The 19935-nt window shown below is 49.8% G+C and overlaps 1 protein-coding gene across 1 annotated transcript in view; it reads right to left on the bottom strand.

Annotated features, from left to right (window-relative positions):
- Positions 1-2639: 2639 nt before the first annotated feature.
- The window catches only part of LOC147124987 (5-hydroxytryptamine receptor 2A-like), a 41529-nt gene continuing 24233 nt past the window's right edge, over positions 2640-19935 (bottom strand). The window contains exon 3 of the mRNA XM_086007488.1: positions 2640-3612. Within this exon, the coding sequence (XP_085863614.1) occupies positions 2792-3612 (821 nt within the window). The 3' untranslated portion in view covers positions 2640-2791. The remainder of the gene's footprint in view (positions 3613-19935) is intronic.

Here is a 19935-nt window from a genome sequence, read left to right as displayed (position 1 = left end):
AGGCAGCATCTGTGGAGAGAGAAACAGAATTAATGTTTCAGGTCAGTGACCGTTCATCAGAACTGGAAAAAGTTAGAGATGTAACAGGCTTTAAGCAAGTGCAGAGGTAGGGAAAGGGGGGGAGGGGAGGAGAGAGAAAAAGGGAAGGTCTGTGATAGGGTGGAAGGAAGGCAGGAGAGATTAAATGACAAAAGGAATGATGGTGCGAAGCAAAAGGGGATAGTAATGGGACAAGAAAAGAAATAAAAGTTGGGTCTAGAGGAGCTGAAAATAACAATAGCAGAATCATTACCAGCACTTTCTGTCTGAAAAAATGGTAGCAGTGGTTATGGTCTGAAATTGTTGAACTCAGTGTTGAGTCTGGAAGGCTGTAAAGTGCGGACTCAGCCTCTATACTTTTTTTTGATAGGAGCAGGAGTAGGCCATTCGGCCCCTCGAGCCTGCTCCGCCATTTAATGAGATCATGGCTGATCATCCAAATTCAGTACACTGTCCCTGCTTTCTCCCCATATCCCTTGATCCCTTTAGCTTTAAGAAATATATCTAACTCCTTCTTGAATATATTTAACTAGCTGAAGTGCCCGGCGGTGCCGAGGCTTTTTCGAGGGAATGTTGTTGTTGGAAGAGAGAGAGAGAGAGCGACTGGGGGGAAGAGAGAGAGCGACTGGGGGGAAGAGAGAGAGCGACTGGGGGGAAGAGAGAGAGCGACTGGGGGGAACAGAGGGAGGGCGGGGGGGAGGGGAGGGGGAGGGCGGGGAAGGGGGGAGGGGAGGGGAAGGGGGGAGGGGAGGGGGAGGGCGGGGAAGGGAGGGGGGGAAGGGAGGGCAGGCGGAGGGGAAGGGAGGGCGGGGGGGAGGGGAAGGGAGGTCGGAGGGGAAGGGAGGGCGGGGGAGGGAGGGAGGGGGGAGGGGGGAGGGCGGGGGGAGGGCGGGGAAGGGAGGGTGGGAGGGGAGGAAGGGAGGGTGGGGGGGAAAAGGGGGGGAGAGGGCGGGGGGCGGGGCGCCCCCCCCCGAGGGTCGCCCCCCCCGAGGTGAAGACCGCCGATTGCGCGCACCCCCCCGAGGTGAAGACCGCCGATTGCGCGCGCAGCAGGAGCTGAGACGTGGCGTCTCTCTCGGCCGGCGGGCCCGGTTGCCAGGGTAACCGTGACGCTGACCAAGCCAGAGAGAGAGACGCCGCGTCTCAGCTGCTCCTGCTGCGCGCGCGGCCCCCCACCCCCCGCCCGAGGGTCGCGCCCCCCCCGCCCCCCCGAGGGTCGCGGCCCCCCCCCCGAGGTGAAGACCGCCGATTGCGGCTGTGGGAGACGTCCGGCGGGCCCGGTTGCCAGGGTAACGCTGGACGCTCAGCAAGCCCCGCCCCCCCGGCCAGCCACAGAGAGAGAGCGCGTCTCAGCTCCTGCTGCGCGCGCACCCTAGCGGCGCTGGGCTGAGGCTCGGCCCTCCAGCCTTCGAGTGGGGCCGGGAGGTGCCTAGCTCGGGCGTGGGTGTGGAGGAGACGCCGAGGCTTCTAGGCCTACCTGGAAAAACGGGGAAAGGTAGGAAAATTAATGAGATTAGATAAGTTAATTACTTTCTAAATCATTTTTTTAAAAAACAATATATGTTTTAAAAGCAACGTTTTTTTTAAGATGCAGAAAGCGGGAAAAAGAAAGGAAAAGTTTGGAATCAAGATGGCGGCGACTCACCTCGGTTCAGAACGATAAAGCCCGGCCACACACGCACCGATTGGCCCGGTGGCACACGCCAGCAACCCGGCGTACGATTGGTCGAGCTCGAGGTCACTCTGTCGCTAATGAGCGGATAATGAGATGTTAATGAGCGGAATGTTGAAGGTTTTTGGGATACCGCGGGCGCAATTTTAGCCCGGCCGAAACGTAAATAGGCTTAAAGCCGTCTCGGAAGCGTAAGCTTTCTTTGGAGGTAACGCGCGCGTAGGTACGCCCTGTAACTTTTGAGTGCATACCCGCAACGCACACGCGATGACAGACAGACAGATAGACAGATAGACAGAATGACAGAAGTACCGATTTATATATATAGATGAATTGGCCTTAACTGCCTTCTGTTGTAGAGAATTCCACAGGTTCACCACTCTCTGGGTGAAGAAATTCCTCCTCATCTCAGTCCTAAATGGCTTACCCCTTATCCTTAGACTGTGACCCCTGGTTCTGGACTCCCCCGCCATTGGGAATATCCTTCCTACTTGCTTAAAACCTGTTACATCTCTAACTTTTTCCAGTTCTGCTGAAAGGTCATTGACCTGAAATGTTAACTCTGTTTCTCTCTCCACAGATGCTGCCTGACCTGCTGAGTATTTCCAGCATTTTCTGTTTACATTTCAGATTTCCAGCATCCGCAGTAGTTTGCTTTCCTATTTGTATAAAGCAATTTAAGAAATCCCATCCAGTCCAGCCATCCTGCCCAGCACACCTTGAAGAGGTAGTCAGTCCCTCGATACAATGTTGGAGAATCAAGTAGGTATTTGAAATGCCAGAAGAATAGAGAATATGACATTATCTGTTAAGCGTCTATCACATGAAATACACACCAAAAATATAATTTTTGGGTAGCAAAATTGTTTGAAATCTTTCAACCAGGCAATAAACATTTTCTGACCAATACACATATTCATTACAGAGGTTTAATTGTGTCTCTGGCCTAGTATTCTAGGCCTCACATTACACACAGTTAATAGCCTAGTATGCTAGGCCCCAGATTACTCGCAACTAATAGCCTAGTATGCTAGGCCCCACATTACTCGCAACTAATGGCCTAGTATGCTAGGTCCCATATTACACACGGCTAACTTTTTCACTGATGATAATGCAGTTGTCTATAGAAGACTTTGTTGATCCTAGTGCGACATGTAGTCTTTCTTCAGGGACTCTCAGTTCATTACTCACTGACTTACTTCCGTTGTTCATGGTACTCCTTTCCAAATTTCTCTCATATATTGCTGATGTGGTGGCAATGATTGTGAAGTGATTTCTGTTTCTTCTGATATGGTAATGGCAGCGAATATAGTGGGAAAAAGCTCGACGGTAAGTTCCGTTAAAGAGCGTGTAAACTAGCGGATTGACACCGGATGAGGTATAACCAATCCAGACAAACACGTTGAGCAACTCTCCAATGATAGCTTCATTGCAAGAATCCTTGCAGATAACAGACATGACATTAGTGATGAAGAACGGGCACCACATGACTACAAACAAAAAGAAGACAATTCCAAGAACCTTTGAAGCCCTCTGTTCGTTGTTGATCGAATGCATGGTCCCTTTCCGGAAGAGCCTAGCTTCCTTATTCAAAGGTGGCTTTGGACTTATATCTGCAGTCTCCGACCTTTGTATCATTGCTGCGTTTTCTGTTAAGGTGTCCTTTTTAAAGACATGCAAGTTTGCCCGCTTTTGTTTTTGGTCGCCTAAAAACACACTGATCTGTTTCTGCAGTGCCTGTACAGTCAGGCAGTAGGTGAAGACCATTATAATCAGTGGGATAAAGAATGCTACAAACGAACCCACAAGGACAAAGCTTTCTTCATTAATAACACAACTGTTGTCAATGAAAACCCTGGATTCATCTTGTAGGCCGATAACAAGGATTGGCATCGATATGCCTGGAAGAAAGAGTTTCAAAGAGATTATGAAATTGTAAAATACTTAAAATAAACTTACTTAAAATAACCTGGGGCAAAAAGGACAAGTAAGGAACCAGAATGTGACAAGAAGATGCTACCAAGCTCATCCTGTGCTCCACCACCCAGGTTCTGCTTCATGGTCTAATCTAACCATTTGTCATCGTTTTCCTCCTTAAAGTTATATCCTTGTGGAAACAGCTGGTCTGAATCCCTTTAAATCCTATAGGGACCACTAGCAGCGTGGACACCTTTGACTTGCTCTTTGTTCTTCACTTTTCCACTATTCTGCTGGTGCCTGTTGGGTTTTTTCTCATCTATATGTTTCCCCTCGGCGACATCATCCGAAAACACAGCGTCCATTTCCACACGTACGTGGATGACACCCAGCTCTACCTCACCAACACTTCTCTTGACCCCTCCACGGTTTCTAAATTGTCAGACTGCTTGCCTAACATCCAGTTCTGGATGAGCAGAAATTTTCTCCAATTAATACTGGGAAGACCGAAGCCATTGTTTTCGATCCCTGCCACAAACTCTGTTCCCTAGCCACTGACTCCATCCCTCTCCCTAACATCTGGGGTTGAACCACACTGTTTGCAACCTTAGTGTCATATTAGACCCTGAAATGAGCTTCTGACCACATAACTGCGGCATAACTAAGACCGCCTATTTCCACCTCCATAACATCGCCCATCTCTGCCCTTCCCTAAGCTCATCTTCTGCTGAAACCCTCATCCATGCCTTTGTTACCTCTAGACTTGACTATTCCAACACAGTCCTGGCTGGCCTCCCACATTCTACCCTATGCAAACTTGAGGTCATCCAAAACTCTGCTGCCCGTGTCACACCAAGTCCCGTTCACCCATCACCCCTGTGCTCGCTGACCTACATTAGCTCCTGGTTAAGCAACGCCTCGATTTCAAAATTCTCATCCTTGTTTTCAAATCTCTCCATGACCTCGCCCCTCCCTATCTTTGTAATCTCCTCCAGCCCCACAACTCCCCGAGATATCTGCGTTCCTCTAATTCTGTCCGCTGGAGCATCCCTGATTATAATCGCTCAACCATTGGTGGCCGTGCCTTCTGTTGTCTCTGCCCTAAGCTCTGGAATTCCCTGCCTAAACCTCTTTGCCTCGCTATCTCTTCTCCTTTAAGACGCTCCTTAAAACCTACCTCTTTGACCAAGCTTTTGGTCACCTGCCCTAATTTCTCCTTATGTGGCTCGGTGTCAAATTTTTTGTCTTATAATACTCCTGTGAAACGCCTTGGGATGTTTTACTGCATTAAAGGCACTATCCCCGGTGTCCTGGTCAATATTTATCCCTCAACCAACATAACAAAAACAGATGATCTGGTCATTATCACATTGTTGTTTGTGGGAGTTTGCTGTGCGCAAATTGGCTGCCGCGTTTCCCATATTACAACAGTGACTACACTTTAAAAGTACTTCATTGGCTGTAAAGCGTTTTGAGACGTCCGGTGGTCTTGAAAGGTGCTATAGAAATGCAAGTCTTTCTATATAAATACAAGTAGTTGTTGTTGTTTTTGTTTTTGACTAATAGAAATGAGTCCCACACCTTCCTCCTGGTTCTCCTTTATAATTTGCTAGAATACTGAGCACTTGCTGCTGATAGCAAACTGTCTACATAAAAGAGCCTTAAGTAATAATTATTTTTTAAAGGGGAAGTCTAGGGTAAGCACTTTATTTTTACCAAAGGAATTTTTAAGGAGGCGGAATTCCCATCGTTAGCGCCTCCAGTGGGCGCAAATGGCATTTTGCCCCCCCCCGAGATGTTAACCGCGCCTACCGAGGTTAGCGGCAGTGCTACCGGGTATTGCCCTGATCTTCTGCGCTCGGAGATCATGACGTCATCTCCGGGTGCAGCGCCTCGGGAGAAAAATCCCCCCTTGCACCCCGCAGCAGTGCCGAGCGATATTACCGACTGCTGCAGGGGTCACGAACAGTGAGGCCGGCCACTTGCGGGGCGCCATTTAAAGGCGCGGTGGCTGGCCAGCATGAAAAGAATCGCCGATTAAAAAAAAAACTTTTCTGAGCACTGGACGCGGGCTGATTGCACGGCACTCCTGCACCCCGGTGCTCCAGCAGATGCCAAGAAAAAATGCAGAGCTCGCAGTGGGAAGCCGTTCCCTTTAATTGAGGGAAGAGCCCAGGCAACGTGGCAGCGCCACTTACTGCTGAGCACATCGCCCCGGATCGGGACATTCCCCGTCTCTTGTGCTCTAAAAGACAAGTGGAGTGCTTGATTTAGCGCTCCACTTCCCTCTTGGAGCAAAAAATGGGAAATTCTCAAATATTTGAAAAGGTTAGCGCCTGATGCTAACTTTCAAACATTTTTGACTTAGCGCCTCAAATGGTCCTCTCGGGGAATTTCTCCCCCTAGTTTTTTAGAAGAAATTATGGCCTAGAAATTCAGTTGGCTGCGCCAGCCGTTAGCGCCTTAGGAGGAGTAGATCTCGAGCGCTAGGCGCTTAGCGCCCGGGCGCAGCGCGATCTGCGCCTCGCCCCAACTTCAGTAGACATTTAGCGCCGGCGCAAAGTCATTGCACGCGCTCATCTGCGCGCGCAGATCATGACGTCATTTCGTCGTGCAACACCCTTTGTGCGCCCGGAACCGGAACTTCACTCGCGCTGCCCCATTGTGCGCCTGGCGGCCCTAGCGACTGTTGAGTCGAACGGTGCTCAGCCGATGCGGGCCGCGGGAGCGCAAATTAAAGGGCACTCCTGCAGTAGAAAAGGCAGCCGTTTTGCAACACTCCTTCTTTGGGGGGAGGAGGAGGAGGAGGAGGAGGAGAAGAAGAAGAAGAAGACCGGTACCACATAACAAACTGATGGAGAGAAGCCCTCCCCAAAAACACAAATACACTAGTCTCGGCCTTTCAAAAAAACAAATCCACCCTCCCCCTTTAAGAGCTCACCAGAGCCAGAGTGTCTGCCGGCAATCAGCAGCTCGCCGCACCTGCCCTGCGCCCAACTTCCGGTGTTAGCGCCCCGGGCTGCCGGCTTAGCACCTAATGATAGTCGTGCATCGCCTGTTTTAGCGCAGCAGCAACCTCTTAGGGCGATGCAACTGAATATCGGCGAAGGGGGCTCGACTTTGCGCCGGGCGCAAACTTTAGCGGCCGCCCGACTTTACCGCCCCAAAAGTGGCTATACTGAATTTCTAGGCCTATTAGTCTTGGGAATTTTTGATTGATATATTTAAAAAAACGACAACTTTCTTGCTGATATGGTGAATCTGTCCCTGCTATACCACTCTGGTGACCACAGCAGCTGACGAGGGGTGGTTCCAGAATAGCTCGATAAGCAATGGCTGGAGGTGCCTGGAAGTGATTGTGAAACCTTGGAAATGACATTAATGGCTGTGAAATCTGCATTCATAGGAATTGCTAAACTAAAAAGAACCAAGATCCATCTAGTTTTCCTTCTACCATCCTGGTAGTCGCATGATGTAATGATAATGGAGTTGTTTAATAACCATAGCAATCAATCAATTAGTCTATGACAAACCCAGATATGAGGTGAGAGCTTTGGGATCCATAGGTCCACAGTTCCTCCCAAGAATGCTACACTTACCATCAGAGCTATCAGAGAAGGCATGCCACAATTTTTTACCATTTCCTAATTAGCTACCGTAACTTTGTCGGAAGATTGGCAGAATCCCTGGATAAACTGTGTAAACGTGGGTGTTGCCGATTTTCCTCCGAAGTTATGCCAACTGATCAGAACTCCCAGGGAAATCTCTGGTGATGTTTTAAAATAAAAGAATCTCACCATATTATTTTCTATTCTCAGAATCTTCTCTCTGTTATGGATCCACTTTATAATAATTAAAGAAAAATTGTAATCAAGTAAGGCATAACTGTGCTCATATGCAAGGTGAGTGCTATCTATTCATTTACAGAAATATGGGATTGGATAAAGTATAAATAAAATGAGATCAATTTAAGAATAAAACTTGAAATAAGTGGAAAAGGTTTTGCAAATAACATCAGTTACTCAATACTTTATGTAATTATAAAACTGGTGAATGGATTCCAGACAGATGGCATTTCCTATATTTTCATTGTTCTGATTATGAATAGTATGCCTGAGGTGTTTTTAATTATTCTTAATTAAGGAAACATGAGAATGATTTATGCCTCTGTAGTTTACTTCAATTGGCAACTACACCATTCAAGATTCAATTTCACAGATTAAGAAATAACTTGCATTTATACAGAGCATTTCATCACCTCAGAATGTCTCAAAGCGCTTTACAGGCAATAAATGCTTTTGAATTGTAGTTGATGTTGAAATTTTGGGAAATGTGGCAGCCATTTTGCGCATTAAAACTCAAAACACGTTGAGCACTCTTCAACCCTAATTTCTCTCACTACTACATTTACAGATACTGACAGTTCCTATAGTACTCCCTACACAGCAGAGTATTACATAGTATTTACAGCACAGAAACAGACCATTCGAGTCAACAGGTCTATGCCGATGTTTATGTTCCACATGAGCCTCCTCCCACCTTACTTCATCTTACTGTATCAATGTATCCTCCTATTCCTTTCTCCCTCAGCTACTTACCTAGCTTCCTGTTAAATGTATCTGTGTTATTTGCCTCAACTACTCGCTGTGGTAGCAAGATCCACGTTCTAACCACTCTCTGAGTAAAGAAAGTTCTCCTGAATTCCCTATTGGATTTATTAGTGACTATCTTATATTTTTGGCCCCTAGTTTTGGTCTCTCCCCCATCTTCTCTACGTCTACCCTATTGAACACCTTCATAATTTAAAAGACCTCGATCAGATCATTGCTCAGCCTTCTCGTTTCGAGAGAAAAGAGCCCCAGCTAATCTTTCCTGAAAGTTATAACCTCTCAGTTCTGCTATCAGTCTTGTAAATTTATACACCTTCTCCAGTGCCTCTATACCCTTTTTGTAATATGTAGGCCAGAATTCAGCACAGTACTGTAAGTGTAGCCTAACCAGGGTTCTATATAAGTTGAATATTACTTCTCTGCATGTCAATTCTATTCCTCTCGAAATGAACATCAGTGCTTTGTTTGCACTTTTTATGGTTTCGTTAATTTTAATGATTTATGAGCCTGTACCCAGGTTGGGAGACAAATGATGTTAATTTTTTTCTTCAACTCCATCCCAATATTTTGTTGCAGTTTCCCAAATCTAGTGTTGAAATATTATCAAATTGGCAGGCTCACAACAAACCAAATAGAAGATTCTGGTCGTGGCTTTCAGCTCTCAGCGGATCTGCTCGTGACTGCCTGTCCATTAAAACGTTGGGGGTGGAGTGGGGAATCATGGGCTTGTGAAAACTAGCAAGCAAACCCCGGCCCATATGTGAGAGCATGAAAGTCCAGAGGGAGACTTCTAATTATCGGGTGACAGACCGGAGGAGGGAATGCGCGGTCAGGCTGTCTGTCCCCTGCCCCCTGGAGTGGGGACACTCCGTTCCATTTTGAGGGGTGCGGCCTCATTAACATATCGCAGGCCCACTGCAGCTCGCCAGCTTCACCTGATCCCACAGAAATAATTCTAGACTTACCTTTTTGGGGCCTCCTCCTCTTGACTGCCATGTTTTGCTGAGCTAGGAACAGGCCAAGGTGATTCAACATTTGAGATTTGCACCCTTCCTGTGGGAAAGTATCTTATCTCCACTCTGCATCTTCTTTAATGGCATGACCAAGAGTGGAACTTCAACAATATATTGGGTAAGTTACGAGTGATATATGTTCTCCAGCTGGAAGTAGAGGTTGTACCAAATCCTAGAACTCGGTGACAACTAGGGAAATTAAAATTATATGACGGCTAACTAGAAATGCCCCTTCACAGTTTTCTTCCCCTTTTGTTCTGAAGGCAGTATCTCATGCTGGGATACCTTTTATCCACTCATACCTCACACAAGCAACCATTCTTCATGTATTATGCTAGACAGTGAGTGCCAACAGACCAGATTATGGAGGCATCACAGCTTGTTCTCACCAGACATCCACGTGCCCATTTCCCAGCACTGGTCACTGGGTAGTGATCAGGGGTGGGAAACCCAGATAATTTTCAACTCCCTAGCCTAGAGGTACCGAGTCCAATTTTAGTACCCCAAATGTTGCCCCAGTTTGGATAAGCAAACTTAGAATAGAACAAGGATCAAACCTGGATGTTTTGGTTTGTATGCCTTACAACTGGGCAGCAACTTTCCCAGACCATAGCTTTAAATGTATCGTAGTAGCTTTAATTTGATGATGTGAATTAATTAGTAGTGGAGCAAGGGTCAATTTTGAAATGAGTGATCCAATGCTGCACGGTCAGAAGGTGCTGTCTTTCAGATTAGATGTTAAACAGAGTGTGCCCTTTCAGGTGGATATAAAAGATCCCATGGCACTATTCGATAAAGAACAGCATAGATATCCTGGTGTCTGGCCAACATTTATCGCTCAAACAACAGTAGCAAAAACAAATGAACTGGTCATGTATCTCACCACTGTTTGTGGGACCTTGCTGTAGGCAAATTGGCTGCCAGATTTGCCTATAGAACAACAGTGACTACCCTTCAGAAGTAATTCATCAGCTGTGAAGGGCTTTGGGATGTCCTGAGAACATGAAAAGCCCTATATAAATATGAATCCGTTCATTTGTTTGTTTGTTCTTTTTTACTGCATACTTCGTATATTTGGATTCCACCTTAAACAGTATATCAGGGGGGAGAAATTCAGTATTGCCCCGTTTGTGGCGTAAGTATTGGCCGGGTGCGAAATTTTGCGCCTGGCGCAAATTATCGCCACCTACTGGTAAATTGGCCTGCTTCGCCCCAGGAGGTGCTTGGAGCACTAAAAGAGGCGCTGCACGACTGTCTTAAGGCACTAAGCTGGAGAAGCGAGGCGCTACCACCGAGGGCAGGCGCAGCGCAGGTCCAGCCAGTTAGCGATTGCACGCAAACACGCTGGCGCCGGTCAGCTCTTAAAGGGGAGGTTCGATTTGGGATTGCAGCCACACCCTGCGCATCGGAGCCCTGATTCTCGGCCTGGACAGACCTACTGCCACATTCTTACGTCTAGGACCATGGAGAGGGCCAGGGAGCGAGCGCAGCGGTTCAGTGAGGGGGCCTTGCAGGTTCTGGTTGGCGCGGTGGAGCGCAGGCGATCTATCCTGTTCCCAGACACTGGCAGGAGGCCGCTGCCCTACGACTATCGCAAAGCTTGGAGGGAGGTGGCTCACAGAGTGACCTCCAGCAGCATGGTGCCTAGGACCCCTGTGCAATGCAGGAAGAAGTTCAACGACCTCACTCGGGTCATCAGGGTGAGTACCCTTTTCAGAATCCTCTTCATCCCTGCATGTCGACCTCACTTTATGGCCAAAGGGTCCTGAAAGCCCCAATGCCCAGACCTCATCCAACACCTATGGCCCTTTCAGGAAACTCACACGCACATTCAGCACTTTACACACTGTAAGGGCTAATCGACCATGGGAGGCAGTGCAGCCAAGATCAGGGCTTCACACTGTAAGGGCTATTCCACCATGGGTGGCAGTGCTGCCAAGATCAGGGTTTCACACTGTACTCAGAGCCCGTCCTTTCTCTTGCAGGGCAAGCTGGCGCATTACAGGAGGCAGCAGCAATGGACCGGGGGAGGCTGGCCTCACCTTCAAGCCCTCACCGATCTGGAGCAGCGAGTCCAGCGGATTATGGCAGGCTGGATGATTGGCCCCGTCGCCACTGGAGATGCCGACCCCGTTCTGGACAGCAATGGTAAGGTCGTCACCTTTTTGACCTCTCTCCTTCCACTTGTGCCTCACACCAGCATCCTTTGCCACTATCGACCCAATACAGTACATTGCAGCACTCATGCCTCCCTCGCTGCCACCCTGTCCTCACGCTAAAGCCACTCTTGTACCTCCTTGCTTTCAGATGCTGATTCGCCAGGTGAGGAGGCGGGCCCTCAAGCTGCCACTGTGAGTGACTCTGAAGGCGACGACGAGGAGGCAGCTGGACCATCAGTGCCACCCTCAGCCGAGGCAGCCCATGGCCATAATGGGGACACATCTTCCCTGGAGGGGTGCAGGGGGGAATGGTCTGAGGATGGTGAAGCTCCAGGGCGCGGGCTGCAGCAACGCGCGGGGAGGGGGGTAGGGAAGCTCAGCGGCCTTCTCCCCGAAGGGAGAGTCTGGCCTCGAGTCCTGCTACAGTGAGCGCAGAAGAGGTGCGGCTCCTCGCTGAAATGGGCGCCCAGGCGGAGCACAGGCACACTGAGCTCATGGCTGCAGTGGCAAGGATGCCCGAATCCATTGTGTCACTGGCAATGAGTGTCCAGGACTTCGGCGCAGCACAGGCAAGGAGTGTCCAGGATGTCGGCGCAGCACAGGCAAGGAGTCGCTAGGACTTCGGCGCAGCACAGGCGGCTGCCACGCAAGTGCTTAGTGCTGCAATGCAGTCAGTGGCTGGTCTCATGCAGATGCAGATTGAGGCCACACGAGCACTGACTGCTGCCACCCTCACTGGATCAGGCATGAATTGCCGGGGCCCTCGCCACGCCGCAGCAGGCCAGCAGTCTGTGCTTCAGCAGATTGCTTCACATGCTGCAGTGCTGCCCCGTGGGAGTGCCAGTGTGTCGTCCAAACAGGGAGTTGCTGTCCTCTGTCAGGATGACAGCATTCCTGCTGCCAACACTGTCACTTCTCCACTGCAGCTGCCACCACCTGTAGGACAGACTGCTGCCGCCCATGCAGAGTTGGAGCAGTCAGCAGCCGGGCCCTCCAGGCCCACAGCTGGTCCAGGCCATCCCTCAAGGGCATCTGCAGTCTCAGTTTCTGACACTCAGCAGCCTTCCCCCAGCCTTGCTGCAGCCACTGGGGTCCCATTGCGGAGGAGCTGCAGGGTGGGAAGGGGCGAATCTCGCAAGCGAAGCAGATCACCCTCGAAGGGCAAAAAGTAGGAGGTGTGGCAAAATGCTGTTAAATATTTTATTGAAGGACGAGGATCGTGGTCATTTTTTGGTTACTGTTTTGTTCATTGTCTCCAGGTTGTGAGAGCCAATTATATGACTGACTGCTTTTTTTGGGTTTTCTCTCTATTACTTTGTCAGGCGGGAAGGGCACACAGTTTGTTAAATAAAAAAGTGTCTTTATTCAGAATGTGCATGTTTGCTCTTTGAACTATTTGTTGCCTTGACCGGCTTAGGGGTTGTGGCACGGTTCCATTCATGTTCTTTGAATGGCAGAAGCCATTCCCTCAGAGGGGGCCTAGAACCGACTTGGTATAAGCCGCTGACGGACGGCCCTTGCACTTTGTGCCTCCCTCCCGTCTTGGTGCTCCTCCTCCTCCTCCTCCTCCTCCTCCTCCTCCTCCTCCTCCTCCTCCTCCTCCTCCTCCTCCTCCTCCTCCTCCTCCTCCGCTGGTGCTCCAATGTCTGGTGGCAGTGGCTGAGTCCTGAGGATTGCCAGGTTATGCAGCATGCAGCACACAACAACGAAATTGGAGACTCGGTTAGGTGAGTCCTGAAGGGCTCCTCCGGAATGGTCCAGACAGCGAAACCGTTGCTTGAGCACGCCGATTGTGTGCTCAATGATGTTCCTGGTCACTTGATGGCTCTCATTGTATCGTTCTTCAGCAGGGGTGCTGGGCGGTCGGAGCGGGTTCATCAGCCAGGTGCACAGAGGATAGCCCTTGTCCCCGAGAAGCCAGCCTCCTGGGTGAGCCGGGGCCTCAAAAAGGTCTGCCACAGAAGTCTGGCGCAGAATGAAGGCTTCGTGGCTGCTGCCTGGAAAGCGGGCATTGACAGCGACTATCAGCTGTCTGTGGTCACAGAGCAACTGGACGTTCAACGAATGGAAACCCTTCCGGTTGCGGTAATCCTTGGCATTCTCTTGCAGCGCCCGCAAAGCCACATGCGTGCAGTCAATGGCGCCCTGGACCATGGGGAAGCCCGCTATTCTTGCAAATCCCATAGCACGCTCTTGCTACTTGTCCGGGGTCATGGGGAAGGAGATGTACTGACGTCTCCTTTTAAAGAGGGCATTCGTGACTTGACAGATGCAGCAATGCACCGCGAACTGGGAGATATTGGCAATGTCCCCAGTAGCGGATTGAAAGGAGCCGGTGGCATAGAAGTTGAGAGCCACTGTGACCTTCACTGCCACCGACAGAGACGTCCTGCTCCTCAGTTGAGGCTGCAGATCTGGCTAAAGCAGGAGGCAGAGCTCAGTGATCACCTCCCTGCTGAGTCGCAGCCTCCGAAAACACTGCTCCTCAGACATATTGAGGTATGAGAACTGTTGGCGGAAAACCCTGGGACGGTAGGGTCTCGTGTGCCGACGCCTGTTGGCCCTCCTCCGTCTGGCCATGATTGGCACTCTCTCTCTGCGTCTCTGTGCCCTCTCAATGTAATGGAGAAGCCCAACGTTCCCACCCATTGCAGCCCCCATAGTATGTGGCCACTCAACGTTATGCCGGTGAAAAAGCAAACCAACTACAAAGTTCTGGTCAGAAGCCAATAGTACCTCTGCGAGCGCTGACTCAATGCAGAAAGCTTCCACCCTTTGTCTCTCTGCAAATCTCTCTCCCTCTCACAGAAGGAGTGGTTCAAAAATGGCTACCACAAAGAAGCCAGGAAGAGCCCCCTTTAAATAGCGCCCCCCCAGCCCCACAGAGACTGGGAACCGTTCCAGTCAACCAGTCGCTGGGAGCGACAGGCGGAAAGGAGGGGGGCGCCACTGAAGTTCCGGTTCGGGGCGCCCCAAGGGCGTTGCACCATGAAATGACATCAGGATCTACGTGCGCAGCTGAGCAGGCATTGCGGTTTAGCGCCGCCGCTAAATGTCCACTCAATTTCGCGAGAGGCGCAGGTATCGCCGCGCCCGGGCACTAGCTGGCTCGCGCCCCAATTATCGCCCTCTTAAGGTGCTAACGGGTGGCGCAACCAACTGAATTTCTCCCCCCAGGTGTCTGTTGAAGTCCAAGGAATCCTTCTGAGCATGCCTTGTATTTGAGTCCCTTGGGTCTATCAGTGCAAGGTACCTACAAGCACAAAGAGAGTCTTTTGCTACCTGGCTTGTTATTTTTGTTTTAAGGTTAAGGTTATTTTTTTTTCTTAAAAGCTAATTTTTAATATTCATTTTACATGCAAGGCCAACATGCTATTAGGAGCCATCTGTGAATTATAGAAGTCACCTCCGGGTGAGAAAGTGACCAGCACACAAACCTGGCGAGGAGCCTCTCACAGCTCGTGCACTATTGTCATTCAGTATCCTCCTATCATTCTATTTTGTGGAGCAAGCAAAGTGTTAGTTGGGGAGAAGGGGCAGATGAAAACTGGAATTGTGGAAGAGGTCCTACTGTTGGGCAACACAGGATTCCAGTAGAGTTGGGAATTTGGGCTAGACCCAGGATTCCAGTGGAGTTGGGAATTTGGGTTAGACCCAGGGTTCCAGTGGAGTTGGGAATTTGGGCTAGACCCAGGATTCCAGTGGAGTTGGGAAGTTGGGCTAGACCCAGGGTTCCAGTGGAGTTGAGAATTTGGGTTAGACCCAGGATTCCAGTGGAGTTGGGAATTTGGGTTAGACCCAGGATTCCAGTGGAGTTGGGAATTTTGGCTAGACCCAGGATTCCAGTGGAGTTGGGAAGTTGGGCTAGACCCAGGGTTCCAGTGGAGTTGAGAATTTGGGCTAGACCCAGGAATCCAGTAGAGTTGGGAATTTGGGCTAGACCCAGGATTCCAGTGGAGTTGGGAATTTGGGCTAGACCCGGGATTCCAGTGGAGTTGGGAATTTGGGATGGACCCGGGATTCCAGTGGAGTTGGGAATTTGGGCTAGACCCAGGATTCCAGTGGAGTTGGGAATTTGGGTTAGACCCGGGATTCCAGTGGAGTTGGGAATTTGGGCTAGACCCGGGATTCCAGTGGAGTTGGGAATTTGGGTTAGACCCAGGATTCCAGTGGAGTTGGGAACTTGGGTTAGAACCAGGATTCCAGTGGAGTTGGGAATTTGGGCTAGACCCAGGGTTTCAGTGAAGTTGGGAATTTGGGCTAGACCCGGGATTCCAGTGGAGTTGGGAATTTGGGCTAGACCCGGGATTCCAGTGGAGTTGGGAATTTGGGCTACACCCAGGATTCCAGTGGAGTTGGGAATTTGGGTTAGACCCGGGATTCCAGTGGAGTTGGGAATTTGGGTTGGACCCGGGATTTCAGTGGAGTTGGGAATTTGGGTTAGACCCGGGATTCCAGTGGAGTTGGGAATTTGGGTTAGACCCGGGATTCCAGTGGAGTTGGGAATTTGGGTTGGACCCGGGATTCCAGTGGAGTTGGGAATTTGGGCTAGACCCAGGATTCCAGTGGAGTTGGGAATTTGGGTTAGACCCAGGGTTCCAGTGGAGTTGGGAATTTGGGTTAGACCCGGGATTCCAGTGGAGTTGGGAATTTGGGTTAGACCCAGGATTCCAGTGGAGTTGGGAATTTGGGCTAGACCCAGGATTCCAGTGGAGTTGGGAATTTGGGTTAGACCCAGGGTTCCAGTGGAGTTGGGAATTTGGGCTAGACCCAGGATTCCAGTGGAGTTGGGAATTTGGGTTAGACCCAGGGTTCCAGTGGAGTTGGGAATTTGGGCTAGACCCAGGATTCCAGTGGAGTTGGGAATTTGGGCTAGACCCAGGATTCCAGTAGAGTTGGGAATTTGGGCTAGACCCGGGATTCCAGTGGAGTTGGGAATTTGGGCTAGACCCAGGATTCCAGTGGAGTTGGGAATTTGGGCTAGACCCAGGATTCCAGTGGAGTTGGGAATTTGGGTTAGACCCAGGATTCCAGTGGAGTTGGGAATTTGGGTTAGACCCAGGGTTCCAGTGGAGTTGGGAATTTGGGCTAGACCCAGGATTCCAGTGGAGTTGGGAATTTGGGTTAGACCCAGGGTTCCAGTGGAGTTGGGAATTTGGGCTAGACCCAGGATTCCAGTGGAGTTGGGAATTTGGGTTAGACCCAGGATTCCAGTGGAGTTGGGAATTTGGGCTAGACCCAGGATTCCAGTGGAGTTGGGAATTTGGGCTACACCCAGGATTCCAGTGGAGTTGGGAATTTGGGCTAGACCCGGGATTCCATTGGAGTTGGGAATTTGGGCTAGACCCGGGATTCCAGTGGAGTTGGGAATTTGTGTTAGACCCAGGATTCCAGTGGAGTTGGGAATTTGGGTTAGACCCAGGATTCCAGTAGAGTTGGGAATTTGTGTTAGACCCAGGGTTCCAGTGGAGTTGGGAATTTGGGTTAGACCCAGGGTTCCAGTGGAGTTGGGAATTTGGGCTAGACCGTGGAGTCCAATCACTAGTCAAGTCAGCGCAACGTTATTCTATTTTAGGAGCTATGGAGACTCATTATACAAGAGTGTTGAATATGGCAAACCATCAACTTTTCAGGAAAAGGCCTCAATTACAGGTGTTGTACTTGTGATCAGTTAATGGGACATTGGAAAACTCAGCTGATTATTGATTAACATATAACTAGGTTACACTTTGTAGGATTCGCAAAAATCCATGAAATACAGTATACGGGTAGGGCCCCTGAAGTGGCCACATTGTGAGAACACAGAATGGAGTTGGCAGTTCTCATGGCCCAGTTCAAAAGGACACACACACAGTACCTTAAAGCAGTCTGAGTCATCATTGATTAGAAGAATCCAGAACCTTACTGTTTTTGATATTGTAATGTGGTTATAGCAGTAAACAAAACTATTAGCACCTGGAGGTGCGCTAATCGCTGGCAGAGCGGTAACCGATCTCAGAAACCGCTGAGCACACACAAACGGAGGGACACTAAACGGATTCCCATTATGGCAAAGCGGTAACCGATCTCAGAAACTGCTGAGCACACACAAATGAAGGGACACTAATTGGATTCCCATTAGTTCGATTTGCGAGCAGTTAAAATTAATGTGCTTGCTTTTGTTAAAGCAACCTTAACAAAGGAAAACAGTTGATTTGGCGCCAAGATTAGGGCCAGAAAAGAGTATAACCGTTCAGGTAAATCGTCAGCAAGCCAGTCTAAGATTCGACCAGAGTAAGGAAGACTCCTCCGGAGACGGTTCACACCATGAAGTCCAAGTCCAGTTGCCATCAAGAGTTCAAGGACCGTGCGGAACAGAAAACGGCTCGAGGATTTCGGAGGACTTCCAAAGTTTGTACAGGAGAGCGAGTCCAGGAGCCGGTCCCATAAGGAAGGTCGGAGGTCCCGGACGACACCAAGTAACAGGGTCCAAGAGCCGGTCCCATAAGGAAGATCGGAAATTCCAGACGTAACAAGAAGTACCAAAGGACAGAAGGGGTTTGAAATTCTGGTGAGCATAAAGGCCCAACTCTACCTAACTGACATAATTGAGGTATATTCAGTAACGGGAGGGTTTGTAACGTTAAGGGTATTTGTAAGTCAGGAGTGTGATTTATCCTTCGATGTGTCCGTGCGCTTCCCTCACCCCCGCTTTTAGCTTATCGCTATTTAGAACTGTTTATATGCTTTAAAGTTATTTTTCTCAGTGTATAATTTAGTCCTCTGTGAGAAACGTTATTTTTCGTCTGCATTTATTCTTGCCAATTTTCTCTGTGTACATTCTCTTTCAAAAATAAAGATCGTTTTGATTTAAAACTCAATCTGTCTCATCTGACCATTTGTCTTCCGAGTCACGAGTTGGGCCAACACACAAAGGTTGTCTGGCAATAAGCCCAGTGTCTAGAACCATGAGGGGGAAGCGCTTCAAAACCGCTCACGAGTAGTGCGAAAATCAAAACCGATTTAGCACACCATAAGCTCGTTAAAACGACCCCTTACAGAATGGTGACCGCGGCAGGACACTGGCTACAGAAACCTTGTGTGGTGGACAAAGACTCGGGTGAGACAGATGTGATGGAAGATAAGTTAGCTTCCTACGTATGTGGGAAAGTCAATGTAGCGAAAAAATGGGTGTGTGACATGTTAGGAGCCGAGTGTCCCCTAAAGGCAGCCGCTCAGTGGACGGCTAGTAAAAAGCACCGCAAGGGCATTGAGATAGCGGTATGGCTCATGTGTTACATAAAGCAGGTTCTGGTACTGGACCACGCGGTGGCCAGTAAAGAATCTAAGATTAGGCATTTGTCCCAAGAGCTGCAGGAAAAGGTTGCAGCAGAAGGGAAAGTGCTAGTGGCCCTGGAAGCAATAAGCCAAGAGAGGGCAGCGATGGTCCGGGATCTTCGGGGGAAAGTAGAGCACATGGAAAGCCAGGCCGCTGAAGTACAGCGTGAGCACCAAGCCAGGGTAGAAAGGCTAAAGGGCAAGATAGCTGAGTTAGCAGGGAGTGCTAGTTTTAGGGTAGAACATGTTGAGTACCAAGCAAGAGAATCTAGGGAAAGAGAAAGGAAGTTAAAGGCGGAAATTAGCAGTCTCACGGGGGAACTTAAGGCACAGGAGGAGAAAGTAGCCGAGGTAAAAGCAGCTTATAAGGTGGCTTGCGCTCAGGGGTTTGAGGAAGCAGACCACGGCCCCTGTAGGCAGGAAATTGAAAGCCTACGTATGGAGTTGGCCAAAGCAAAGGGGATGATATGTCTCATTAGCCCAAAAATCGGCCAGGCCAAATTTAACGGCAACCCAGTCAGGGCAGTCCCGCAGGCAGCCCCTAGAACTAAACAGGTTAGGGAACCTGAGGTTGCACAGCCACCACCCCTAGCCCCTAGTTTTCCAGAGGTCTGGGAACAGGAGCAGGTGGGGGATGAAGAACCCCAGGTAGACCAGGCTAGCCCAAGAGAGAGTCAGGGACCGGGACCGGTGTACCCCGTTATACAGCGGAGGTACGGACCACCCGGTAACGACGGGGAAACTGGGGACATCCAGAACCAATTCCAGATTCCACACGGTACGCAACAATTGCGTTCCATGGTGAGCTACATCCCCAAGCTCACCATGAGGGGGGACCCTTCCCTGCACTTTAGGGAGATAGAGCAGGCGGCCTGTGTGAATGACTGAGACAAGGCAGAAAGGGCCAAAATGATGCTGTTCTCCCTGGGTAGCGATCTCCTCCAGACGCTACCCGATGAGTGTAAGAGGGGTCAGGAGAATTATGGCAAGCTCAAGGAAGAGATCCTGGAGGCCATGGGGATGAACGAGGGGAGTCCGTTCTCCCGGGTAGAGAGAACAGTCCAGCTCCCCGGGGAATTCCCGCAGGCGTTCGCGGACAGGCTGTGGCCAGTCTACCAGGATGCGTGCCCGTGAATGCCGGCGCGAGCGCACCTGGATGGGGAACCGTTAGTTCACTGGCTAAGGTGCCTTATGAATAACTCCCTGCC

The sequence above is a fragment of the Somniosus microcephalus genome, chromosome 1 (assembly GCF_052327205.1).
Source record: "Somniosus microcephalus isolate GS21.2 chromosome 1, FLI_Smic_1.0, whole genome shotgun sequence".
Taxonomy (NCBI): Eukaryota; Metazoa; Chordata; class Chondrichthyes; order Squaliformes; family Somniosidae; genus Somniosus; species Somniosus microcephalus.
The sequence above is the reverse complement of the archived record's forward strand: the minus strand, read 5'-3'. Positions and strand labels throughout refer to the sequence as shown.